Source organism: Choloepus didactylus, chromosome 8 (assembly GCF_015220235.1).
Source record: "Choloepus didactylus isolate mChoDid1 chromosome 8, mChoDid1.pri, whole genome shotgun sequence".
NCBI lineage: Eukaryota > Metazoa > Chordata > Mammalia > Pilosa > Megalonychidae > Choloepus > Choloepus didactylus.
The window spans coordinates 125,653,164-125,678,182 of NC_051314.1; the positions used below are offsets into that span (position 1 = coordinate 125,653,164).

The 25,019-nt window shown below is 52.6% G+C and overlaps 3 protein-coding genes across 7 annotated transcripts; 1 reads left to right on the forward strand and 2 right to left on the reverse strand.

The window, feature by feature from the left end:
• Positions 1 to 111: 111 nt before the first annotated feature.
• Positions 112 to 14,076, reverse strand: USP5 (ubiquitin specific peptidase 5). Of its 2 annotated transcripts, none has more exons than XM_037847538.1 (20): positions 13,620 to 14,076; positions 9,876 to 10,001; positions 9,543 to 9,609; positions 9,212 to 9,345; positions 8,917 to 9,062; positions 8,543 to 8,727; positions 8,006 to 8,100; positions 7,087 to 7,280; positions 6,265 to 6,336; positions 5,850 to 5,937; positions 5,607 to 5,732; positions 4,980 to 5,133; positions 4,458 to 4,632; positions 3,732 to 3,820; positions 3,006 to 3,197; positions 2,362 to 2,505; positions 2,135 to 2,280; positions 1,792 to 1,945; positions 1,412 to 1,496; positions 112 to 762 (listed from the first exon to the last, which is right to left on the reverse strand). In XM_037847538.1, exons 1-20 carry the CDS (start codon positions 13,728 to 13,730, stop codon positions 669 to 671), a joined length of 2,577 nt encoding a protein of 858 aa, XP_037703466.1. In that variant the 5' UTR covers positions 13,731 to 14,076; the 3' UTR covers positions 112 to 668. The 2 variants fall into 2 exon arrangements, with proteins under 2 accessions (XP_037703466.1, XP_037703467.1); XM_037847539.1 differs by having other exon boundaries at positions 3,075 to 3,197; positions 13,620 to 14,074.
• Positions 14,077 to 14,468: 392 nt separating this feature from the next.
• CDCA3 (cell division cycle associated 3) lies at positions 14,469 to 16,676 on the forward strand. Of its 3 annotated transcripts, none has more exons than XM_037846165.1 (6): positions 14,469 to 14,682; positions 14,877 to 15,051; positions 15,310 to 15,439; positions 15,676 to 15,969; positions 16,108 to 16,211; positions 16,330 to 16,676. In XM_037846165.1, exons 2-6 carry the CDS (start codon positions 14,932 to 14,934, stop codon positions 16,474 to 16,476), a joined length of 795 nt encoding a protein of 264 aa, XP_037702093.1. In that variant the 5' UTR covers positions 14,469 to 14,682; positions 14,877 to 14,931; the 3' UTR covers positions 16,477 to 16,676. The 3 variants fall into 3 exon arrangements, with proteins under 3 accessions (XP_037702093.1, XP_037702095.1, XP_037702094.1); XM_037846167.1 differs by having other exon boundaries at positions 14,601 to 14,682; positions 15,344 to 15,439; XM_037846166.1 differs by lacking the exon at positions 14,469 to 14,682 and having other exon boundaries at positions 14,766 to 15,051.
• A 1,476-nt stretch (positions 16,677 to 18,152) lies between these two features.
• Positions 18,153 to 23,501, reverse strand: GNB3 (G protein subunit beta 3). Of its 2 annotated transcripts, none has more exons than XM_037846164.1 (9): positions 23,445 to 23,501; positions 23,133 to 23,171; positions 21,816 to 21,922; positions 21,674 to 21,737; positions 21,379 to 21,541; positions 21,211 to 21,274; positions 20,922 to 21,123; positions 19,603 to 19,819; positions 18,153 to 18,724 (listed from the first exon to the last, which is right to left on the reverse strand). In XM_037846164.1, exons 1-9 carry the CDS (start codon positions 23,499 to 23,501, stop codon positions 18,618 to 18,620), a joined length of 1,020 nt encoding a protein of 339 aa, XP_037702092.1. In that variant the 3' UTR covers positions 18,153 to 18,617. The 2 variants fall into 2 exon arrangements, with proteins under 2 accessions (XP_037702092.1, XP_037702091.1); XM_037846163.1 differs by having other exon boundaries at positions 21,208 to 21,274.
• Positions 23,502 to 25,019: the final 1,518 nt, after the last annotated feature.

Sequence of the window (25,019 nt, forward strand, 5' to 3'; positions counted from 1 at the left end):
CTGATTTCCCAAGAGCTCTAGGACAAGTGAAAATTAGAGAATTGCCTATGGAGAGGGTAAGGGGACAGCTAGCCCCAGAAAGGTGAGTTGCTGCCAAGGTAACAAGCCGGATGCAAGTTAGCCATTGTACTTTTATTCACATCGTGTATTTTGGCATTTTCCAGAGGACAGGGAAGAGACAGGGCAGGAAAAAGACTGAGGCAGGAGAGTGGGGAGGGTCCCCACTTCCCTCATACCCCTCCTTCGCCCACCCACACAGGGAGCAAATACAGAGGGGGAGGGGGGCACAGACACTCCCTCCCCTGAAGAGGATGCACAAAGCTACACCCACACACGCACACAAATAAGACCTCCTCCTCCACACCAGGGGGCTGGGCAAGGTTACACAGAGAAGCAGAGCACTGTGGATTAAAGGGGTGGGAAGCAACGAAGTCTCCTTACAGACAGGCAGTCGGCCCCTCCCTTCCCCTTCCCGCTCTGTCCCCAAAGTCTTATAGAGTGCCCCACCCCTTTGCTTGGCCATTCTTCCATGGCCTCCAACTTCTTCCCTGCTGCCGGGGACACAAAGAAAAAGGGTACAAAGCAGGGAGCTGAGGTCCATCCGTCAGTCTCTCTCATGCCGGGTGGGCTGTCCCCTGCCCTCCGTGGTAAGGGGTGAGGGCAGGCTCTTAGCTGGCCACCCTCTGGTAGAAGTAGATGTAGCCCAGGTCCTTGGGCGGCTTCTCAGAGGCACACACTTTTTGGTCGTTGTAGATCACCCATCTGGGGAAGCGGAGAAAGCAACAGAAAAGGCTGCACTAACTGGGCATTCCAAGTTGCATCAACTGAGTCCCTCAGACATAAACCCTAGGGTTGATCCTGGTGATTCTGGGGCAAAGGTTCCCAATATTGTCTGCCTGGGCCCCCAAACCTACAGTCTACCTGCTACCTGTTTGCAGGGAGCATCCCAATCCTACCACGGGGGCCATTTCCCCTACTCTGGGTCTTCAGATCCTCCAAAATCTTTACCACCACCTCCCAACCCCCAATCCATTCCTGTAAGGCAGGGGCCAGCAGAACTTTTTGTAAAGGGCCAGAGAGTAAATATTTTAGGTTTTGCAGGTATATGGTCTCCAACACAACTACTCAATTTCCTGTTGCAGGATGAAAACAACCATAGACAGTACATAAAACAAGTAAATGTGGCTGTGTTCCAATAAAACTTGATTCACCAAAGCCAGTGGCTGGACTTGGCCCTTAGGCTGTAGCTTGCTGACCCCTTGCTGTAAGCATTCTCAATCTCTGGTGTGTTTGGGCCCCGTACCGGGCAGTCCTTTACCTTCTTCCACAAATGTTCTGAAGACTCCCAGAGTACCCTTCCTCATTCCCGCCACCACTTCCCAATGCGAAATGCACCCGGCCAGCCCCTCACCTGCCCTCCTTCTTGATGTGGCAGACGTAGTGACCACACATGGTAGAGGTGCCCATGTGACTAATGAAGGCAAAGAGCTGATACTCTAGGGAAGGAGAGAGAGGGCAGAGAAGAAAATGGGAGCAGAATCCTTTAGTGCCAGTCCAAAGACACATCTAATAGTTTAAAGTCAAACATGAGTTTCAGGGAACGTGGGCATATATTGAGTCAAAAGGCTATCTCAGCCTCCTAGGGTCCCATCCTCGAAAGTCACGTTAGTGGAAGGAAGTATGTGACCCCTCTGATCCTTGAGGAAAGCAGAGTTGCCTGGGAAGGAGGGATCTGAAGTAATGAACTAGCTCAATTCCACCAGGCCTGGCCTGTTTCCCAGGGACACTCACTTCCAGGCCCGTCCCGGACTTTGGGTCCCACCGGCACAGATTCAGAGATGGAGTCGGCAGCTGAGCGGCCCTCTGAGATGTCCATGGCGGCTTCGGCATCCAGGTCATCAATGTGACTGAAGATCCAGTCCACAGCCCGTTCTAAGCTATTATTCTTGAAGAGGAGAGGAGCATTACTTTTTCTAACAACTTCTGGGGCCTGAGCTCCGGTCATCACAGCCGCCAAAGAGCAGTGCCCCAGCCCTGGATACCCCGTCTGTCATCCTGATTCACAGAGGATGGAATCTCACTTCCACCTTCTCTGTCCCCAAGGCCCCAAGTCCTCAGATGGAACAGCCCGTACCGTGGCCCGCAGAGCCTTCAGGGCCTGGTCCCGGGAGAAGCCCATGGAAACGATGGTGCTCACGCAGTCCTCAGGTGGGGGATCAGCGGCTGCACTCGTGGAGCCGGGCCCGCTGGAGCCAGGCAGGATGAGGGGGTTGGCAAAATCTGTCAGGATGCGAAGGGTGGATGTGTGTTGGGCAGGGTGATGGCAGCCCAGCCCCCACCCGGCCGCCCGTCCCTACCTACCGGGATCGTCCATGTGTGACATGACCCAGTTCATGGCCGCCTCAGCCCCACTGTTGCCCGTGTAGTAGACGGCTTTCCGGCAGGCATCCATCGGGAAGCCCATCTCCACCAGCTGGATGATGACCGATTCATCCAACATGGGTGCTGGGGGCAGGGAATTGTGGGCACAGTGACCTGACTCCTCGGGGCACCACCTGCCCTCCTCCCTCCCACAGTCCAGCCCCCCAGCCCTTTCCCAACCACCCATTCTGTGCATTTTTCTCTAACTAACTAAAATGACCACAAAAAAGAATGAGAGTCCAGTATTCTAAAGGCACAGAATTGAGGCTCAAGATCCCCTACTTATCCCCTTCCCTCCCCATTCTCACAAAACGGGTCCTGTTTCTGGACCGTGATATGCTGCCTACCCGACCCCTGGTCTCAGGAGGTAACAAGGTGGAGAGGCAATTAGCCAGTGCTACTGCCATCCACACAGAGTGTGGGGCCCAGAGTGCTCCAGTTGGTCCCCAGATCCATCAAAAGCGGGCAGAGGAAATTTAAAAGGGAGGACAGGAGAAACACAAAGGACACGGCCAGGGGGTGGCACGGCAGGGAAGGCTCCCATCACAAAGGAGAGAAGACAGGCAGGAAAAAGAGGCACTAACATGTCGGAGAAGAGAAGTGAGGGGAGCAGAAGGAGTCTTCGTCTTCGTTGCCATAGAAACCAAGGCTACCTTTGGGTTCATCCGGAGTGACCAGGGGTGGGGCAATGTCAGGCAGCTCCTCCTCTCCGGGCTGCAGCCCTGTACCCCTCAACTGGGAGATGTCGAGTTCCTCTGGCATCTCAATCAACACATCTGCAATTGGAACAGCAGGAAAATGGTCACCTCAGATGCTCTCTGAGGCCCTCCCTATAAAAGCACTTTGGGGGAATCTCAAGCCCCCGCCCTACTCGTGGAATTGCTCTGTGACAAGCAGCTGCTAAGAGCAGAACAATCTGAGGAGCCCCAGTGTAATGAAAATAGCAGTGGGTCTGGGAGTCAGGAGGCCTGGATTCTAGCGCTGGATCTACCATGATGAGCTACAGACAAGGAAGGGGGCCTCCAATGTGTGCAACAGAATTTGATACTTCTGTGGATCTCAACTTCCTCATCCAGAAAATGAAGTTAAATTAGAAGTTCTCAAATTACAGTTGTCAGGAGTCTGTAAGACCCATGCCAGTTGTTTCGAGATTATCAAAATGAAACCTATTATGAAGATAAAACCATGAAAGTCACTTTTGATTGCAAATCGTAACTGCAAAACCAAAGAAAGGTTGGTTTACATGTGTTAAGGTCCCTTCTGGTCCTAGCACTTTTTCTGCTTCACCTCCCTTGTCCCAGCCACCATACCCAGTTTCTTGGGCACCCAGTCTAAGCCGAAGGTGAACTTCTTGATCTGGATGACCAGGTAGTCAGGGAATGAGGCAAACCGTGTTGTCCTAGGGAAGAGAGAATGTCCTGGTACCCCGAGAATCTCCCAAGGTTCTCTCCTGAGACCCCCACCCTGGGGCTCAGCCTCTCCTGGAAAGAAGACCCATAGCCCAGAAGATGTTTCACATTCTTGTCTCCCCCTGGGCAGGGACAGGGCCTCTGCAGGCAAGGAGCTGCAGAAGGCTTCCTGGAGGAGGAAGGCTGCTTCACTGACAGGAGCGGCAAAGGGGCGGGTAGGTGAATTCCCTTCAGACCAAAGGACTCTTTCTGATCTTAAAGCCTGTGCCAATGACATGGCTAGGCAAAAAGTAAGACCATTTGCTGGAGATCGAAATACTATCTGCAATGGCTACTCTAAGTGCCTGTGCTCTGCCACGCCCGAGGGAGTGAGTGAAGAGAGGGCGCCTGAGAACGCAAGCCCTGCACCATGGAAGAAACGGAGAGGGGGCAGGACATGGTAACAGATGCAGTAGTCACTGGTGTCTACTCTTGCTAAGGCCTCTCAGTTCCCTCTTGGCCGATTACCTGCCCCAATGGATTCATCCCTGAGATTACAACCACAAAGGGGTGAAAGAAGGGCAAAGAGGCCAAAAGTTATCTTTCTTACACAGGTCCGAAGCCTTAGGACAAGATCAACGGACTTACTTTACGGCGACGGACTTGGCCTGCAGGGCCGTGCTCCAGAAGTCATCCACCTGCTCAGGGGCCCCGTAGGCCTCCAGGCAGGAGCTGAAGGGCACCTGGGCCCGAACAAGTTCTGGCAGTGGCAGCTTCTCCTCTTCAGCTTGCCGCTTCTTCTCCTCATACTCCAGAAGCTCCTCTGGTGATAGAATTGATGGGTAGACCCTTCAGAGGGTGCTGCCTCTTTCCTTCCTGAGCCTTGCCCCACTGGCTCTCTGTCCACAACAACTCCAGCTCCTCTACCCTCCCAAAGCCCACTAGACACAGGTGTGCATGTAAGCTGGCCTCTCCTTCTCCACATAGCTCTGCTAACAAGCTGAGAGCAGGGTGAATCCTACCCACCCCCCAGTGGGTATATCCTCCAGGGGGTGGAGCAGGGCACACCATGGGCTGGCCCGCCCAGGGTGCTGGTCCTGTAGGTGCCCAGGCACACCTCAGAGGCCTTAGCTTCCAACCACACCCAGCCTTGCTGACCAAGCAACTTACCTTTGTTAAGAGCTGCATCCATGGGCACGGGCAGTTGCATGATGTAGTCAACTCGCTGGGTGTACTTAACCTTCTCGGTGGCCAGGCACTTGATCTTTTCCTCCACCAAGAAGCGGAACACTTCATTAGGGTTTTCAGAGCTCCGGCAATTCCTCTATGGGAAAGAGGCAGAGTGGGGATATCTGGCATGGAAGGGGGGCCTAGAAGGTTCATTAGGAGTTAGGGAGAGAGAAGAATAGAAGGGAGACTACCACTAAAGGGTAGGGTGATGCAAGAGTACAAGCTTTCCCCCAATTAACCCCGCTCCCTGACTCTGGTCCCATCAAGCACTATGGGACTTGTCTGGAATGTGCTACTGTGTTTCTTTATGAACAGTAAGTATTCTCATATTGTTTTGAGTGTATCCTTAATTAGGCTGCAAGCTCATCAAGGGCAAGACCATTGCCTTTACTATCCTCTTTGGTTGCAAACGCTACTCCCTGGGAAGGCTCAGTGCACATACACTGTCAGGGTATGGGAGTGCGGCTGGGTTGGGGCGGACAGAGGGCAGGAGAGAGAAGAGAGTGAACTGAAGGTAGACAGAGGAGTGTGAAGGAGCCTCCCCCTTGCCATCTTCCAAGTCCTCACCTCCACCATGTTGATAAGGTGAAGGAAGAACTCCTGGGCATCCTGTTGCCGGTTGGTGGAGAACTCAGGGTGGCCCTTGCCAACGAGGGCCTTGAACATCCGAGGGGCAATGCCATCTTGGATTTCCTAGGCAAAGCCAGGGAAGGGACTCAGCTGGGGCTCAAAGGCCACTAAATGGCATTCTTCAGATATCACCTGGACCTTAGTTTCTCCATAACGAAAGAAGTAGAATCCCAGACTGACCTTCTGTTCTGGAATCTGCTCCCCATCGCCTGAATCTGGTGCTGGCTTAGAATACTCTCCAGAGAGAAGGCCATGGCCCAGCTTGGCCCTGCGATGACATCCAAGAGAGCCATTTAGCTTCAGTCAACTAAATGCTATTGACCCTCTGACATCTATTTTTATCCTGCCTCCCCAACTCCTCAACTCTGCTCATGGCCCTCTTTATTCAACTCCCTAAGCTGTGAAAAATCTTAGTTTCCACAGGAACCCAGCTCAAGGCAGAAAACAAGCACAAAAGGCAGGAAGCTTGTAAGAAAGCTTATGATGGGCCATGGGGCTAAACTGCTGCCCACCCCAGGTAGTCATGGAGAAGAAGGAGTGCACATAGCTGCAAGTGAGGCTCTCTAATCACCGCACGTAGGGGCTGGCTACGTACACTTGGGTGCTGAAGTCCTGGGTAGGGTCTGCTGGGGCATTCTGGAAGATCTTCTCCAGCTTATCAACATACCTAAGAGCCAAGCGAAGGATAATTGGAGGGGCTTTGGCCTGGGCTCAGAGGACAAGGAAAGGGAGTTATCTACTAACTTCAATGAATAGGTTCTCCCCAGAGTGGGGAGTTACTGGTGGTTGAACCTTGGATCCCACATCTTCCCAGCAACCTGCCCTTTCCCTCTTCTCAACTATGTCAAGGGCAGTGTGCTCTGAGGCATTCTTTCCCTACCTCCTCCCCAGGATGGAGCCAGGGAAGGGAGAAGGCAGCCTGAGATTAGGATACGGCTCATAGTTTACTGAACAGAATTCTAGGTTTTCACATACGCATTAGGTCCCTCCCAATTAGACAGTAAACTCATTTATGCTAAGAATTTGCTTTTCTTTTACTTTAGTGTCCCAAACCTTCCCCTTTCCCCCAAGTGCTACATGTCCCATATTAGGTGCTCCTCTGATGTCACTGGCCTAAAATAAAGACCACCTGCTAACCCCTGAGCCAGGGAGGAGGCCACAGGAGAGCCCTGGGATTTGGTGTTCTGCTCTGCAGTGGGATTTGGGTTGTCTGGGTGCTGGTGGTCCAGTTATAGAACTTGCTCCTCTCATAGTACACCAGCCACAGTCTAAGAGGAACTATTCTGAGATGGAATAAAACGCAAAGGCACTAAGGGCCGCTGAAGGCACAGTGTGCCCAGTGGCTGGTGACCAGGGAGGAGCCGGGGATGTTAGGGACGCAGAGCTAGGGGGCCAGTACGGGAGGGGCGCTACTCACTTCCTCTGGAAATCGGGGATGCTGAAGAGCACCTGGACCACGGAGTTGAGGTAGCAGCTATTACCCAGATTCCGGATGCCTGTGTAGCCAGGCCCGAACAGGGGCTTAAGTGGCACACTTGACTCCTGGATCAGCTCCCATTCGCCGATCCGCTGGTTCATATCTATCTCCAACTCAGTCATTGTCTTGTCCGTCTGCATGGTAAGGGGGACGTTAGATTGGACAAGAAACAACGTATTTTTTTACACTGACCTCTCACAGGTCTCTAGTAATGCACCCAGCTGGAGCCTAGAAATTGTCAACTTGTGGGCTCAGCCTGGGAGGCCTGGTAGGTACCATTTAGCCCATGTTCCAGAAGACCACAGGCAACACTTCCAGAGGCCCGTTAGTCATCAGGCCTCTGCCTGAATGAGGGAATGACAGGAGTGAGATCAGCCCCATTCCCTCTACCTGGAATGTTATTTCCATCCCAAAGTTGTCCTTCCTTATCCTTCAGATCCTCATTCAAACATCACTTGCTCAGGGAAACTTCCCTGATCCTCTAGACTAGGCCAGGTCCCCTGCTAGAAATTGTTGCAACATCTATACCTCTCATTCATGATACCTATTGCACCCAGTCTGTAATTTTCACTTTATTGTGTGTGTGACCAATGTCTGCCTTTCTCTCCAGAATAACCAAGACGACGAAAGCAGGGACCATGCCTGTCTTATGTGGTCTATGTGACTGGCACATAGTAGATACTCAGTGAGTATTTGGTGAATGAATAAGTGACTCTAGAAAGTACTTCAAAGGAAGCCCACATATCCTTGGGGACATGGTGAACTGTATAGCTCTCTCCGAAGCCCTATCTCAGCTTCAGGTGAGGCAGAAAGGCCTCCTACAGGCAATGATTAGAATTTCAATCTGAAGAGGTCTCACCTTCTGCATCTTCAGCATGTCGATGCCAAAGTGGGACAGGTGCTCAGCCAGGTTGGGGTCCAGGACCATGTCATCCTCGTCATATGAGTACACATCTAAGGCACAAGCAGGAACAGTGTTGGGCGAGTGGGGCATGGCTCAGGACTCTCCTGGTCACCTATCCCACAGCTGCCCTGAAGGGGCCTTGGTGGGACAGAGGGGCTAGCCTGTAAGGGTAACCCCCCCAGCTGCTCTGAACATCAGTGAGGTTGAGAGCCGTTCTGGGGTTGACCGTCAGAAGATGCGGTGAAACACGGTGAGGGCTGGAATTAATTATGATTCTATTCCTGTTGGATAAGGGACTAGATGGGATTGGAAGAATACTCACTAAACAGAAAATAGTGGTTACCTCTAGAAGGGAACTAGGATTCGGGGGTGGTTAATTGTAGATTTAGTCTCAACTGCAGTATTTTCATTTTTTACCAAGAGGATGTATTCACATACAATTCATGGCACATAAAATTACTATGTGGAGGAGGAGGTGGAAGAGGGTATTACCAGCCCCATCGGGCGTGATGGTGCCCAGCTTGACAGCCAGTGGGTAGCCCGTCTCCCTGTAGTACTCCACAGCATGATTGTTGCCTCCACTGCCATCAAAGTAGCGTCGGCCACAGAGGATGGCGCCATCTGTCAGGTTGAGCCACAGGTTCTCTCTCATGTCACACTTGGAGCACTTCCAGCCACTGACCCAGGGAGAAGAAAATTAGCTAAGATGTGAGTTGGGGGTACACAGAGTGGTAGAGAGAGGGGGCTCTGCAGGCCCCTGCCAGTCCCAAGATCCCTCCCATCTTCCCCCAAACCTCTTCACTGCCCTGCTCCCTTCCCTCTCTCCCACCAGATCCCCCAGGAGCAGGGGGACAGGCAGGCCTCACCAGGGAGGGATTCGAGCAGGGTTGTCCAGCTGCTTGAGGTTGAAGGCATGCTTAGACACCTGCCGTACTTCCCCATCCCAGGCCTGCACCTCCTGCTTGCGGGAGGCTGAGTCTGCTGACAATAGGGCCTCCACTGCACTGGCCACCTGGGGGAAGCAGAGGGTCAGAGATGGTATCCAACCCCAATCCCACGTGGCCTTCTCCCCTCTTGCCCTTTGTCAGTGCTTGCCCAACACAATGCTCCTCCAGCCCAGCTGGCCCTAGAATCCTTGGCAGGGCGTGAAGGTGTTCATACCCGATCTCTGACAATGTCAGGCAGCCCCCCCAACCCATCCCGGGCAATCTCCAGGTAATCTGGCAAAATGACAATCTTCACGTCTTCATCGTATTCAAACTTGTCCTCGGTGAGGTCAAACCCGCCTTCCATACCTGGTGGGATAGGGAAGAAAAGGAAGAGTAGGGCAACCCCCATAGGTCAGTGTCCCTGCTCTGATGCAGCGTTTTACTTTGTCCCCTCCAGGGCCCTGGGACCACTAATCAGGCCAATTCTTTCAGGCCTTTCCTGGTACCACTGAGAGCAGGAAAGACCAACTCAGAGAGAAGAACAACACTGCAGTGGAGCTCACCAATAGCCAGCCGAGTGGGCTTCTTACGGGGAGGGTCTCCAGTGCCTGTACTGGGGTCCTCCTCTTTCTGTAACGAGACAGGAAAGGCAGGATCAGCAACAGGCACCAGGGAAGGGACAAATGGGGAGGCCAGAGAGGATGGGGTGGGTTAATCCAGGAAGAGAATGGAGCTAAAGAACATATGAGCCGAGTTTTAATGACACAAATAAAAATAGGTAAAAGGAGAATAGGCCAATAGGAGGTCAGAATGGAACAGAGATTTGAAACAGGGTGCCCTGTGGAGGGTGTCTGCCCTGCCCATGCTCCTACCCTTGCTCCAGCCCCTGCCCCTACCGGGCGTCGCATCCGTCGGAGGTGCAGGTAGACCCGCTGGCCTGTCTTGTTGTAGTGCCTCTCCACATACTGTTTCCCGAAGCCCAGGAATGTGTTCATGCAGATGTAGAGGCCACCCTCAGACTCCTGCAGGGCAAGAGACAGGGAGGACACACAAGGAGGGTGAAACCTGGCCAGGTGGGGAACCAAAGACCCGGGGTCAGAAACTCCTGAACCCCAGAAAAAAGGGGTCTTTGCAAGTTATTTAGCCTCGTGGGACCTGGTACATGGCTAAGGTTCTCTCCACTTCTTCCCGTTACTCTGTTAAGAGCCAACAAGCACACCAGGGAGCTGAAGAAGACCTGTCAGTCATCATTCATCTTCCCTCTTGCTCCTTCTTTGAGCTTTGGAGCCCTCCAATCAAATGCAGAGAACTCCCTTCACCTCTTTCCTGGGGCCAAGAGATCTGGAAAGTAAATGGGGATTAAATGCTGTGGACTGTCAGTGCCAGGGATTACACTCAGAGGGAAAAGATCCTTATAAGAATAAGAAATAAAAGTAAAAAAGAACAACCAAATCATTCCCCTCATCCCACCCTACTCTTCATTCAGTCTTTGTCCCCATTCTTCTACTCATCCATCCATACATTGGATAAAGGGAGTGCGATCCACAAGTTTTTCACAATCATGCGTCACCCCTTGTAAGCTATACTGTTATACAATTGTCTTCAAGAGGCAAGACCACTGGGTTGGAGTCTGATAATTTCAGGTATTTACTTCTAGCTATTCCAATACATTAAAACCTAAAATGTCAGCCACTGAACTTAAACCAGGAACACTTAAGACAAACCCTATCTGATCTCTGTGATCCAGAAAACCTTCCAGCCTAGAAGAGCAGAGATCCAGCACATGAATGGGAGGCCTAACTCTAGAGCTAGGCCAGATCTTTCCTCCACCACACTCCACTACATGGCCAAGCCCTGGTCCACGCTGTGAGCCTTTTCTCTCCTCTCCTGCTGAAGCCTCACTCCAGGGGAACAATGGCTTTTTTGGGCCACACAGCTCAACCTGGATCTGGTTTAGCAGGAAAATGAAGTCCGACATTCCCTAGCCACCATCTTGCCCGCTCCCTCCCCTCTGACCAATAACTAAGAAACCCACTGAAGCCCTATCCATCTACAGTTTCAGTACCATCCCTTTCCTAGAACAATCTAGCAACACTTGCTAAGACACCTGAAACACACACAACCCAGGAAGAATACGGGGAAAGAGAAGTATCCACCCTGAATCACAACTGCCAGAGGGTGGATGGGCTTTCCCTAAGGCTGAAAAGTTCACCAGTTCCTAATCTCCCTGGCAACACAGGCTATGATTCCCGGGGATGAATCTGGACCAGGCATCGTGGGACTGAGAACATCTTCTTGACCAAAAGGGGGATGTGAAATGAAACAAAATAAAGCTTCAGTGGCTGAGAGATTGCAAATGGAGTTGAGGGGTCATGCGGTTGGACACTCTTACACACAATATAGATAACACATTTTAGGTTTTAATGTATTGGAATAGCTAGAAGTAAATATCTGAAATTATCAAACTCCAACCCAGTGGCCTTGCCTCTTGAAGACAATTGTATAACAGTGTAGCTTACAAGGGGGGACAGTGTGATTGTGAAAAACTTGTGGATCGCACTCCCTTTATCCAGTGTATGGATGGATGAGCAGAAGAATGGGGACAAAGACTGAATGAAGAGTAGGGTGGAATGGGGGGAATGATTTGGGTGTTCTTTTTTAGTTTTATTTCATATTCTTATTCTGATTCTTTCTGGTGTAAGGAAAGTGGTCAAAAATAGATTGTGGTGATGAATGCACAACTATATGATGGTACTGTGAGCAGTTGATTGTACACTGTAGATGATTGTATGGTATGTGAATATATCACCAGTTCCTTTGTAAACAGAGAGATGGAGAAGGTGGAGGAAAGTGGAGACAATAACAAGGTCTTCCCTCAGATCCAAGGCTTTGATCAACAATAGACATTTTCTTCATAAAACAAAAGCTTCGGTGGCCTTGAAAAATTCTCTGTTGTGATATTAAAAATAGGGCACTGTCTAAGGCAGTTCTTAGTCCCATAGATAGCTCTGTACCACTCCCAAGAACAGTATGGACTGCAGTGTTCATGAACAAACAATACACTTCCCACCAGGGAGGTCACCTAAGTTCCCTTCCAGATCAACTCAATTTGAAGATAATCAATTATGGTGGAAGTTGGTTAACAATGCAACTAGGGCCACTGGAATCCTCTTGACTTGTGGTGAAAGAAGAAAAGTGTCAGAAAATTACAAAAACCCCTTTTGGATTATTCAAAGCAGTTACTCAAGAGCGAATAGTGGTGTAATGAGAGACCCACTGACTTCTACCATTTGCAGGAAATTAAGTAAAACCTTTCTCTCCTGAGAAGGATGGTGCTTCAGCAATCCATGCATTGGATAAATTGGGAGGAATGTGGGAGCTCTGCAGTGAGCTGTTGGAAATAAAAGATGTTCATTTCACCAAGGACTGGGCACCCTGGAGCTCTACTCTGAGGAGTCCTCTTTTACCTCTGCCAAAGCCAGACTTCAAAGAAGCAGCATATGATCTGAGGTCCAGATCGAAGCCTAGCAAATCAAGCAAACCACAAATCACAGTGATGATCCTGAACTGAGCCTTAGATCATGCTGCTATACTCAGCACTGATGATGCATTAATGAAGCTTCTCCTCTCTGACTTGCAGTTTTCTGGCCATGAGCTGGTCTGGCTGAACACACTTGGCAGGGCCCAGTAGCGGCTTACGGGGAGGGCTGGTGAGGGGGGGGGCGGATCCCAACCAGGCTGCTGCCCTCTCAGTTCAGGCTCTGGCCTGGCCCGAGGCTTGTCTCTGCTTGAGGGTGACACAGAAAGGCAGAACTGCAGGAAGGGAGGCACAGGGTGGAGCCTACAAAACGTGAAGCATGGTGTGGGTGGTGGCTTTGTCTAACTAGTCAGGAGTGGGAGCCGGGATGGGAAAGGGTTCTTAGCATCCCCCAGGAAAGAAACCAATTCTTCTGGGAATATTAAAATAAGGTTCTCTCTGCTGTCCATGATAGGTGGAAAAAGGGCGGGGGCCGCGGCCATAGTTCATCACAAAGAAGAAATGACGAGCGCTCTCCTCTCTTCTTTCCTTCCCTTCCTACCACCAATCACCCACCTTCCCGTCCCGTCTGTATTAACCATGGGTGAAGGCTCCCTAACTCGGCCTTCCTCAGAAACGGCCTTCTTTATAGCCCACTTCCCGACTACTGGCTACCTAGGACTCGCAGTCCCCACCTTCTATCCCGGGTCTAGAATGGAGGGGGATAGCCCCCATCCCTCCCACACGAGACTACAAAACCCGGAGAGCCATGCGCGACAGGCACGGCCAACACCCAGGGATTCGCAGGGATCCACTTGGGGGATGTAGTCCGACGGTCCTGTAGCTCCCTTAGCTTAGAATGGCAAAGAAGTGAGTGAGCGACCACAATCCCCACAGTGCTCTACGTGGCAGGGCGCGGGCGAGTTGAACGCGGCGGCTTCCGGGGCGGGTAGTCACACGACAGCCCCAGCTAATGAAAAGCAACGGGGGCGAAGAGCGTGAGAAACTACAAGTCCCATGATGCATCACGGGGAGGCGGTAGCTAAGCCTTGCAGGCCCCGGCAGAATGACCAGGGAGATGGAAGGAAGTCGTGCTCGCTGCGGGCTTGGGGAGTGGGCTTACCGGTGTGTCGAAGGAGAAGGCGCACTCGTCTTTGTGGACCCGGTCTCCAGCCTTAGGAACTCGGATCGTCGGTAATACTGACAGCAGCGCCTCCTCACTCAGCTCCGCCATGACACCGGCAGCAGCTCTTCCACGCACAGCGGCACGCACCGTGCCTGTCCCCCACCCCCTGCCCTTCCCGTCCAATGAGCACGACTCGTTAAGTGCATGCGCTGAAGGGAAGACGCGCGAGAATAGCAGTTGGGCGGAGCCTGTCTACTAGTGCTCCGCCCCTTGCCCTACTCTTGACCAAAGCCAGTGGAAAGCGCTTCTAGTGCAATTGATAAGTCGAAAGAACCAACCCCACTCTCCCAGGATGCGAGCGCTGGTAGAGCAACGAGGCGGACCCGAGAGCTTCGGCTGCTGCGACTCTGGGACTCCTACAGTCCCTTCGCGTGCCTTCTACTGAAGAGCAAAAACTGACGGTTATGTAAACCAATCAATCCCAGAAACTTTCCAGGGGACTTGTCCAATGGGAAAATAGAAGGGCAGTTGTCTTCTTGTTATTTGAAAAGGAGCTATCCAATGAGGTGGCGTTTGGGAGGAATAGTGTGTAGTGATTGAAAACTCCGTCAACCAATAATGACTACCAGCTCTTTCGCCTCAGGAGAACCCGTCATAACTCCGTCTCCACCTGGTTTTGTACAAAATAGCGTAATAAGTCATGATAATTTTTTAAAATAAAATTATTTGTCTCTGAGGTTGGAGGTCTCAAAGCGAAGACTGGCACTCAAAATCTCACGCTACACACGCAGCCGACACTGAACAGAAGTCCCAGTATCAAGAAGGCGTCACTCCTGAGCAAGCGAAGGCGCTGTCCATTGGCCCCACGGTCTCTATGATAGACGTCCTTTCAGCCCAATGACTGCTTGCACTGGAGGCGGGTCTCTCATAGCGGACCTATGGGCGCCTACGGCGTCTCAGCCAATAGGGTCAAGGTAGGAGGCGTGGCGGGAGGTTTGAAACTCACCTTCGGGAGTTGAGGCTCGAGCTACTGTGGACTCAAAGCTGGAATTGGGGCCCGGTAAGTGACTGAATAAATTAGTGAATAAATTGGAGGCCCAAGATAAGCCTCCTTGTCAGCCGCACTCGTCATTATTCCCGCAGAGGCCTCTGGCTCAGCGGTCGGGAGGTTCCTCAGCTGGAAACTGGGAAAATCGGGTGAGCTGGGGTGGGACACGGCCGCTGTGAGGGCTGAGCTCGAGTCACTTCTCGCAGGCATCCCCTCCCCGCCCCGGCCAGGCCCTGCACCTCTCTACTCCTCCTGGTAGAGATGGGCTTGGCCAAGAGCGTCCCAGTCACTCCAGCGCGGCCTCCGCCGCACAACAAGCACCTGGCTCGAGTGGCGGACCCCCGTTCACCCAGCGCCGGCATCCAGCGCACCCCCATACAGGTACTCTGGACCGGGGGCGGGGAGCAGAGAAACCGTCTAAAGTCTTCGGCCTCAGCCTTGCCTGACTCTGAGAGAGTCCTCATGTGCCCCACCACCCCTGCTTTGAGGCCTTATTTTCTACATTTTCCATCTGTGTGGGCTAGGTTGGATGTCTGAGGACCTTGGCAATTCCTGCCTGTATATGGGCCTGAGGCTAGTGTTCTGGGGTGGGGAGAAGAACCAGGGCCCCAGACTTCCTCTAGCCTCTGGTCCTGACAGGTGGAGAGCTCTCCACAGTTAAGCCTATCAGCAGGGGCGAAGCTGGAGGGTCCTAATCAGGCCCAGGACGCAGATCCCCGCTCTCCTACTCTTGGCATTGTGCGGACACCTATGAAGACAAGCACAGGCGGTAGGTTCTGTTGTCCCAGGCAATGCTGAGGAGACTGTCATCCTCTTAGGACACCTTAAAGGGGCCTCCATCCTCCTTGCTCTTTTCTCAACATTTTGCTCACTCTCACCTTGATTTCTCTCTTCCCACTCACTCACCTACCTGGGCATGAATCCCAAGGCTTCTGTATCCTTTCCCCCTTGCTGAATGATTTGTAGCACAGAAGGTCACATCCTCACTTCATTGCTTTCCTTTAGACCCTCCAAGCCCACTTGTGAAGCAGCTAAGTCAAATATTTGAGACTGAAGCACCCAGATCAAATCTGTCCCCAGAGCCTGTTTTGCTCCTGGAAGCACCTTCATCTTCTGAATTGGACTTGTCTCTGGACACCCAGTTATCCCTTGAGGACCAGATGCCACCTCTGAACGACACTGAGCTCCCTTCCAAACACATGTTTTCTAAGGAGGAAGCAGGACAGCCCACAGAAACCTCTGTAGCCAGCCAGGGCTCAGACAAGCCCTTGAGAGATCCTGCGACTCCCTGGTCTTCAGGTACAGAATCTAAGGGTAAAAGTATAGGGAAGAGAAACTAGGATAATCTTCTGGGATTGTGTCCATGGATGAGGGTGGGAGAAATAAACTGTAAGTCCCTAATTTTGGGTCCTTGTTTTAACTCTTTACCCACCCTAGGTTCTAAGTGTAATAGACGGAAACCAAATGGCAAGGTACTACGGAGATCCCCCCTCACCATCCTGCAGGATGACAACTCCCCCGGAACCCTGACACCACGACAGGTAAAGGGAGAGAGGGTGAGAGCTATTACTAGGAAATCCAACCCTGAAGGCGGGAGGCCCTTTCACCAGGAACTTCCCTCTCCTGATCAACCCCCCACTTGCACACTGCCTTTTGCAGGGTAAGCGGCCTACTCCCCTGAGGGAAAATGTTAGGGAAGGGGCCATCCTGGGAACTGGACGACTTCTGAAAACTGGAGGACGAGCATGGGAGCAAGGCCAGGACCATGACAAGGAAAATCAGCACTTTCCCTTGGTAGAGAACTAGAGCCTGCTTGGCCCCAGTCCCAGGTTCCCCCTGGAATTAGTGATATATTGTGTCCTCTCACCCTTTCTTTCTCCGGGGGACTGAGGAAGGGCTTGTTTTCTTTGACTCCCCCTAAAACTATCAACTCTGGGACTGAGAGCTTGACTGGGCTTTCTTTGTGTCTTGCATGTTTCTTTTGTATTAAAGGAAGTGGTTTTAAATGATGTTTTTAAAAAGTTATGCCTAAACCTTGCATTGGGTCTTTGGTATGTAGAATGGCATCATGTTCCTTCGCCTGAGGGTTTCCCCACTGATACTTCTGAGCCTCTTTTCTGCCTCCTCCCTTAAATCCTGATGTTCCCGGGGGTCTGTCCTTCACCCATTCCTCTTGCTCTCCCCTGGTGTTCACTTCTGTGGCTCTGTCACTTACCTATATTTCAGTGACTTCCAGGTCTCTCTTGCTGACCCTGACCTTTATCATAAGTCAGTTTGTTGAAACTTGAACTTATGATCTTCCCCTCTCCAAAGCTATTCTTTATCCCTTACTCCTTATCCTTGTGAACAACATTATCACCCAGTTAACCAAACCCAAACCTTGTCCATCATCTGGAATCCTTCCCTCTCAATATCCCACATCCTAGCACTTGGTCACTACATGCTGGTGATTCTGTTATCTTTTACTTCCCTAATCTCTCTACCTTGCCCCTCTGTCCTTATTGCTCTTGATTTCTTGCCACCTGCCTCCTACCTTGTTTCTCTAGCTCCAGTCTCCTTTCCCACCAATCCATCAGCCTACACTGCTGCGAGGGTGAGCTTTCTAAGCAGCATAACTCATGCTGCAACTCTGCTCAGAACCCTTCATTGGGTCCCTGTTGTTCTTAGTATAAAGTCTAGACTCTTTAGCCTGGCATTCAAGGCTTTTAATAATCTAACTCCTTCTCAATATAAACATTCTGTACAAACACACACATACATACCATAGGCAAACTGTGGTGAACTGTTGCACACACACTCCCCCAGCCACCTGGTGAATACCTTCTCCTCCTGACTCATCTCAGGCTTGTGCCCATGAGGCTTGGGCTCCTGCCGCCACACTCCTTTCTGCCCAGAAGCTGTCCAGTACCCAGCCTTTATCATTATATCTGTAACACTTTATTGCACTTAATTGTCTGTTTGCTGTCTTCTACAGCTTCTAGCACAGTGCTTCCCATTGAATAGGCACTTAACATTTATTGAATGAATGACAGGGTGGAATCTCAGTTCTAGGCTTGTGCTAGAGACCAAGTCCATTTCTTCTCCTTGTCCTTCCATGATTTTGCTGCTGTTGAGTATGACTATGTTAGCCCACCGTGCCCTAAGTCCTGTTATGTAGGTCTGTCTTAACTTGGCTTTGCCTGTAGCCAAGTAAATGACCATTTATTACCCCAGTTCCCTCACTCTTCAGAGAGGGGACCTATCCTCTCCTTTTGTTTTCTCTAGGGGAGTCCAGAGTTGGAAGGGGTCCCACAGAGTGTTCTAGTCCCAATCTCTAGTGTCTGTGGAAAGGGGAAACTTCAGGCTCACGCCCCTGGGCTTCCTCAGTTGGGGCTGTCTCCCTTTAAGGACCAGGAGGGTGAAGAGGAGAAATGGAATCCAGGTCTTCTTAGAACAGAAGGGGGATGGAAGTCGATCATCACAGACATACCAGAGTGTGCACTTTATTGCAGGTGCTTTAGGATAGAAAAGAAGGTAGAAAAAGGGAAGGCATGAAGTAGAAGGACCAGAGTGGTGGCAGAGCCATCGTCCCAGGCTTTGCACCTGTGCCACCGTGTCTGGGCAAAGGCAGTAGCTGTGGGAGAGGGGTTCTAGGGCCTTCCAGTCTAGAAGTCTGCTGGGCCTGCAAAGGCTGGGGAGGGGTCGGTTGTCCTTGCTCAGTAAGGGAGAGGCTGTCAAGGCCATGGGGAGGGGAGGCCATGGGAGGAAATGGGATAGTTCTTTCTCCCTCCGTCCCCGATGCTGCTTCCCAAAAGCACACTCCCCCACTCCCCACTGCTCTCAAAGGAGGAAACTCGGTGGGGATGGCAGCTGGGGTATAGAAGAGAAAACCTCAAGCAGATTAGGATGGGGGTTCAGCGAGGGGGTTTGAATGTCTTCATGGCTTCACCTCCCCTCCTCCAGCCTCCTCAGTTCCAGATCTTGAGAAAGCTGTCCCAGGATCCGGTGGCCACAGCCATCCCATCAGCTGTGACCCCCAGGCAGCTGACCCTGTTGTCATGGCCAGAGAGGATGCCTGAGGAAGAGGGAAAGGAGTCAGCCTGCCTCTCAGCACTGATTTGGAAGGGGTGTATGTGTGTGGGAATCCTAAGTTGGATGACTGGGCATTGGACCCCTGGAAGAGACTGAAAGGAACAGCCCTGAGGAAAGGGGTTTCTCTTGAAGCTAATCTCCCCGCCAAGAACCTGGGGTTGGGGGTGGGGGGCATGGAGGGACAGGGAAAGTTGGAAGTGTCAGTGTGCTAAGAGAAAAGCAAGGGGGCAGGGTAGTGTCCCCATTCCTTGACAGGTGCTGGAAAACAAGGCAGATAACCCTTTAGTTCTGTCCCTTTGTTCCCTGACAAAGAAACAGGCCCAGAGAGAAGTGACTCCCCCAAGAGCCCTCAGAGAGGGCTGGTTTGGATCCATGCTCCCTGACCGGTGTTATTTTCATTCAGCCCCCGGCCTCTTTTAGGAGAAGAAAGCACACTACCTGATCCAACTTTAGACCAGGCTGGTCCTAGAGAAGGCCCAAGGTAGGGGTCAGGGCTTTAGGTCCCTCCAGATCTCCCTGAGGCTTCCCTTCCCTTCCCCTAATGTCCCTGGACCTCTGGAACCCATAACTGACTGGACATTCAAGGTGCACAGATCAGGATGACCAGAAGGACTCCTTTGGCAAGGGGCAGCCATGGTACTGGGCAGCGGAGAAGGGCTGCTTAGGGCAACTTTTCTATGAGGGAAGATGGTCCCTGACTGGGAACCCAGAGATACGGATTCCAGGGCTCTGCGTTATCCAAGAATTAAGGAACAGCAGTGAGCAGCTCCCAGCAAGTGGAGCTAGAGGGTACAAAACAGGGTGGGAGGGCCGGGGACGGCCCTTCCAGCTGAGGTGGCAGTAGGTGGGGCCGACCCTTACCCACGCGCTCGCCCTTCATGGAGTCCCAGACATTGCAGTTGAAGTCATCGTAGCCCGCGAAGAGCAGGCGTCCGCTGAGGGAGAAGGCCACGGACGTGATGCCGCAGATTACACTCTCGTGGGAGTAGGCGGTCAGCTCCTGGTCCGCCCGCAGGTCAAACAGGCGGCAGGAGGCGTCGTCCGAGCCCGTGCAGATGGCCTCTCCGTTGGGGAAGAACTGAGGGGGGCAGGGGAGCAGGGCTCAGAGCTAGGGTGGCCCGCTGCCTTTCCCGCCCTCTTCCTGGCTTCCACCTATGGCTCCAGGCATGCTGCGTCTCTCTGCCTGCCTGCCTGTCCCTTCCCCAACCTGGGATGGGAAGCAGCTGCAGCACAGTGACGCACAGCTGGCATTTCTTACACATCAGCTGCGTGCTGGCAGCTTCCCCGACATGGCCCCATTTGCTCCCCACTGCAGCCCTCAGGAAGGTATCCTCCCACGTTGCAGGGGACAGCACCAAGGCTGAGGGCAGGTAGGCAGCTTGCCCAGGGTCGCCCGGCTAGAAGGGACAGAGTTGTCCCAGACTCCTCCAACTACACAAGTGGGGCTCCACGGATCAAGGGGTGTAAGAATGGGGCCAGGAATAATGCATAACCTGACTTGTCAGGAGGAGACAACAGGCAAACTCACTTTGAGGAAAAGTGTACATAAAATTGGTTTGTACTCTTCAAAAATATCAATGGCATAAAGGTCAAAGAAAGGTGGAAAAACACTTTTGGTTTAAAGGTGACTGAAGAGATATGACAAGGAAATGCAATGCATGTTCCTGGATTTGATCCTGGACAGAAAACAAAAAAAAAAAAACTGCTATTATTGAGATAATTGGTGAAAATTGAATATAGACTGTAAGTTAAGGTATTGTAGTAATGTTAAATTTCCTGATTTTAAAAATTATACTGTGCTTATATAAGAGAATGTCCTTGTTTTTAGGAAATACACATCGAAGTATTTAAGGGGTCAAGAGGCATGATGTCCTCAACTTACTCTCAACAGGCCCAGAAGAGCTAATATCTATCTATCTATATATCTATGTGTATTTGTATATCTACTTCTCTATAGAGAATAAAACTTATGTGGCAAAATATCAACAGTTAGTGAATCTGGGTGAAGGGTATATGGGAGTTCTTTTTTGTTAGTCTCACAACTTTTCTATAAGGTGAGAATATTTCAAAAGAAGCAGCTAAAAATAAACTAAAATAAAAAGTAGGGCTGGGGAGCTGTGGGAGGAGAAGGATGGACGGGGTGAGGTGGTGCTGGGGGGTTGAGCCGGCTGGGGGCTCACACAGATGGCGTTGATGTCCGACTCATGGCCAGTGAAAGTCTGGCGGCAGGTGCCTTCCCGGACGTCCCACAGCTTGGCACTGGCGTCACAGGCCCCGGAGATGAAGAACTGAAAGTCAGGAGATACAGCCAGGCTCATGCAGTCACCCGTGTGCCCCACAAACACAGTCTTCTGCTGCCCAGTCTCAATATCCCACAGGGCGCTGCGGGGAGGCAGAAACAGTCAGAGGGAGAGGCCAGTACAGGTGGCCTCCCCAGCCCCAGCCCCTGCAGCGTTCAGTCCTCACCACGTGGTGTCCCCGGAGCTGGTCACAATGTTGTTGTCATCCAGGAAGCGGCAGCAGGAGAGATAACCTGGGGGTTGGTTAGACGGACAGTGCCCTGGCTGCAGAGCCGCAACCCACAGGGCTCTGGGGCTCCCCAGCTCCCTCTGGACTGGAAAAGAGGGTCTCACTCACCTGTGTGCGCAGAGAGCTCCCGGCTGACCTTGACATTGCCCTCCCGTGATTTGAGGCTGTAGATGGAACACATGTTGTCCAGTCCCCCACAGGCCACGAAGTTCCCCGACGGGGCATAGGCACAGGTCATGACCCAGGAGGAGCGCAGAGGGATGGCATGCACCTATGGGGAGGGCGCGGGGGGGCAGAGGCAGGGTCTGAGCTGAGCCCCCCCCGGGTGGGGAGGGCCAGAGGGGGGTAGGCATAGTGCCCGAGGAAGGGGGTGGGGGTGGAGGGCCAGGGGGCGGGCTGGTACCTTGTTGGTGGTGTAGGTGTCCCACACGATCAGCTTGCCGTCTTGCGAGGCACTTACCAGCAGCCTGGGGAGAGGGCACCCCATGTCACCCAAGTTCTCCTTCCTGCCTTCCCCTTCCCTCTGATCACCTCTCAAGCCTCACTTGGAGTCAGTGGCCCAGTGCATGGCATAGATCTTGGCCAGGTGACCCCTTAACGTCCGCCGCATCCGCATCTGGACTCGTCCCACGACCTCTAGGCCAGACACCAGCTGCAGAGAAAGGGGCGTTAGAAATTGGGGTGAGCAAGGTATGTGCCCAGGTCTCAACGTCACAGCTGTGGATGTGTACAAGCTTCTGCTCCATGACAGGCTCTAGGTCAGGCAACCCAGCCTTAGAGAGATAAGTCCCTGCCCTGGGGTGGCTTAGGCTAACCCTGGAGACAGAGCAGGCAGCGCTGGCAACCTCCTCTCCAGTGGGGGAGGGGAGGGTGGGCGAGGGGCGGGTGATTTCCATGATGTCAGGACGCCCATTTTGGCCAATTTCGAGCTGCCAATGTGAGGTCACTGATGGCGGACTCGGGGAAAGACACACATAATCGCCTCTCCCAAGCCAGGGGGCATTGGCTGGGGTGCACCTCTGCAGCATGCCCAACTCTAACTGAGGGCCCTGGCCATCTCTCCATGACCCTGGATCCCACCTCCTGACAGCTGTGGTCCCAGGCCCCTCAAACTCTGAGCAGCTTCCAGACTTGGGCTGGGGCTCCAGACTCGACTTACTGTCTCCTTGCTTTGTGATCTGGGCAACTTACTTAACCTCTCTGAGCCTGTTTCCTCAATTTGTAAAATGAGCCTTATCATAGCACCAATCTCCCGGGGTTATCATGCAAATTAAATGAAATTATATACTGAAGCAACTTAGCCCAGTGTCTGACTCAAGGTAAGTGTTCCGTAAACGTTTGCTCTTATTGTTAACGTTTAATTCAATCTAAGATACCATAACGCTATAAAGCACCATTATTTTATACATCACTAAGAAAGAAAATGAGAAAATGCTGCCAATTTTAATTGTAAGGCATCATCCATTATCAGATGCATCTTGATTTCAGAGACGTCAAAATGTGAAAGAAAAAAAGGTGCATCTCAGAATTGACAAAAACTTTATTAGACAACTATTAGCAACTAGCGTCCACAAGGGCTTTGACAAAGCATTTTCACTCTCTTCACCCTCACGACCCCACGAGGGGGCGCAATCACTCTTATTTTGTGGGCAAGTGTCTGTGTCTTGATACCTTTAGTATCCAGTGCGGTGCCTGGCCCCGAGCAGGTCTCACTAAATGTTATGTTGACTGAATTCATGAGTGCCGTTTCTCACTCCAAGGACATGCCCTGCCCAAGCTCGGGCACCTGGTGGTTGCTGCTGAGGGACACCCCTCCCCTCCTTTCCCCTCAGGCCCTGGCTTCAGGGAACAGGAGGTCTCACCTCTGCCATGGTAATGTCAGCACAGGCTTTCCTGGCATCCTGGGAGGAAAGCAGACATCAGGGGAAAGTAAGGTCAAAGCAAAGGGCTGGGGAGGGGGATGTCTGTGAGCCTCTAAGTAAGTGAGCTTGGGGCTCTGGGATTTGGGAGGGGGGCCTCAAATACGAGATCCAAGTTTAGGAAGTCTTTGGTCACTTCCAGGTCACAGGTTTCTAAGGTGTCACAAAAGCAAGCCCAGTACCCTCCCCCAGAGGCCAAGGGCTCCCTCATTCTGTGCTTTCCGGGGTCCCCCAGTGGGAGGGCTCTGGGGTTACTGCAATCTGCTTCTTGAGTTGTTCTGCTTCCTGCCGCAGCTGCTCCATCTCCCCCATGGCTGACAGGTTGAGGAGCAGCTCCTGCTCCTGCCAGGAATATCGGGACAGTGTTGGAAACCTCCACCAGGCCATGTTTCTGCCCCTTACACCCCACACCAGACTCTTAAGAAGGGCTGGAGCCCACTCCAAGGAATAGGGAAATGACTGGGGTACCTGTACCCCTTCCCAGCCAGGCCCTCCAAGTTCACAGCCCAGTGCATCCAGCCCCAGCCTTGCCTGAGCCCTCCCTGCAGCCCCCCAGTCCCAGAAAGCAGAGCACAGGCCAGCTCCCCCTTACTTGGGCTCTGACTGGACCTCTCCCAGGTTTCCAGCTCTGGTTCCCAGGCGCCTCCTCACTCCCTCAGCTGCGACTCCCGCCCGCCCTTCACCTGCCCAGGCTCTGCTGCTAGAGGAGCTGGCCTGGCCCAGCCCCCAGCTGGGGCGGGGGGTGAGGGGGTGGGGGGTGGGGGAGCACTGACAGGCAAGGGTAGGGCCAGCAACATCAGGCAAATGAAATCAGCTGGCAGAGGTGGGGGGAGAGAGCCAGGGAGGGGGGTGTGCAGTTCCCAGAGAGACTAGGGCCCAGCACGGGGGAGAGGTGGAAACAGGAGTGAGGAGCTGTAGAGGGAAGCAGCTGCTCCCCCGACCCCCGACAAAAGCCTTGAGAGGGAGGAGGGGTTGGTGGGGTGCTCTCCTCCCTGGTCAGTCTCTGCAGCAGAGATAAGAGCATCGTGCCCCTAGGGATTGAAGGATTAGAGCAAGGCCGTGAGGATTAGGGTTGGGGTTTGGGAGAGGTGCAAAGGCACGGAAGTGATCGCAGCTCCAGTGCCCCACTCCCCACTGGCCCCCACCAGTGGTGATGACCTTGGCAATGAGGGCTCATCTACCAACCAGTCCTGGAACCAGAATACAGGAGTGAGAGATGGCTTCATGGTCAAAACCTAAAACTGTCCCTTAGCTCAGGGTGGTGGGGGAAGAGGGTTAGGGCAAATATGGGGAGGGTGCAGGATGGAGCTGAGATTAGAAGGGACTGATCTGGATAATCCTCCTTCTCCACAACCCCCCACCAGCTGCATCAGGGTCTGATCCTGGGGGTGGGGGATTGCAGGGGATCCTGAGAGGAGGGACAGGCCCACCCCTGCTTTGGGTGGAGCAGGGACCTGTAAGTGGAGAGCAACTCCATTCCCTGCTCCCAGTCGGGCCTGGCTCCCCTCCTTGTCCCCAGGACCCATGGGCCCTGCCAGGGCTGTGCAGGCAGGAGCCAGAGAGGCCAGGCTGCCCCAAGCCTCAGCCAAGCTCAGCAAGGGAAGACAGGGTCTGGAGGTGGAGGCCCAAGGAGCAGCTGTCAGGGGCTTGGGTCAATTTGCATGAGGGGAACAGGTGGCTGAGATTTCCCTGACAAATCCCTGACAAATCATAGGCTTGAGGGGCCCCACCTCTGGGAGGCCCAGAGACACCTGTCTCCTCCCAGACCAGCCATAGCCACCCCCACCTCCAGCTACCCCAGTAACCGTGATACAGCAGACTGGGCCCCTG

Coding starts and splice junctions, on each gene's coding strand:
- CDCA3 (XM_037846165.1), top strand. CDS start 14,932: ATGGGCTTGGCCAAGAGCGTCCCAGTCACTCCAGCGCGGCCTCCGCCG. Junction 15,052..15,309: donor TCCAGCGCACCCCCATACAG/GTACTCTGGACC, acceptor TGGTCCTGACAG/GTGGAGAGCTCTCCACAGTT. Junction 15,970..16,107: donor TGCGACTCCCTGGTCTTCAG/GTACAGAATCTA, acceptor TACCCACCCTAG/GTTCTAAGTGTAATAGACGG.
- GNB3 (XM_037846163.1), bottom strand. CDS start 23,501: ATGGGGGAGATGGAGCAGCTGCGGCAGGAAGCAGAACAACTCAAGAAG. Junction 21,738..21,815: donor CACTGGGCCACTGACTCCAA/GTGAGGCTTGAG, acceptor CCCTCTCCCCAG/GCTGCTGGTAAGTGCCTCGC. Junction 21,124..21,207: donor AGCTCCGGGGACACCACGTG/GTGAGGACTGAA, acceptor GCCTCCCCGCAG/CGCCCTGTGGGATATTGAGA.
- USP5 (XM_037847538.1), bottom strand. CDS start 13,730: ATGGCGGAGCTGAGTGAGGAGGCGCTGCTGTCAGTATTACCGACGATC. Junction 5,938..6,264: donor CAGGACTTCAGCACCCAAGT/GTACGTAGCCAG, acceptor ATGTCATCGCAG/GGCCAAGCTGGGCCATGGCC. Junction 2,506..3,005: donor TCACTTCTCTTCTCCGACAT/GTTAGTGCCTCT, acceptor CCCTGCCCCCAG/CACCCATGTTGGATGAATCG.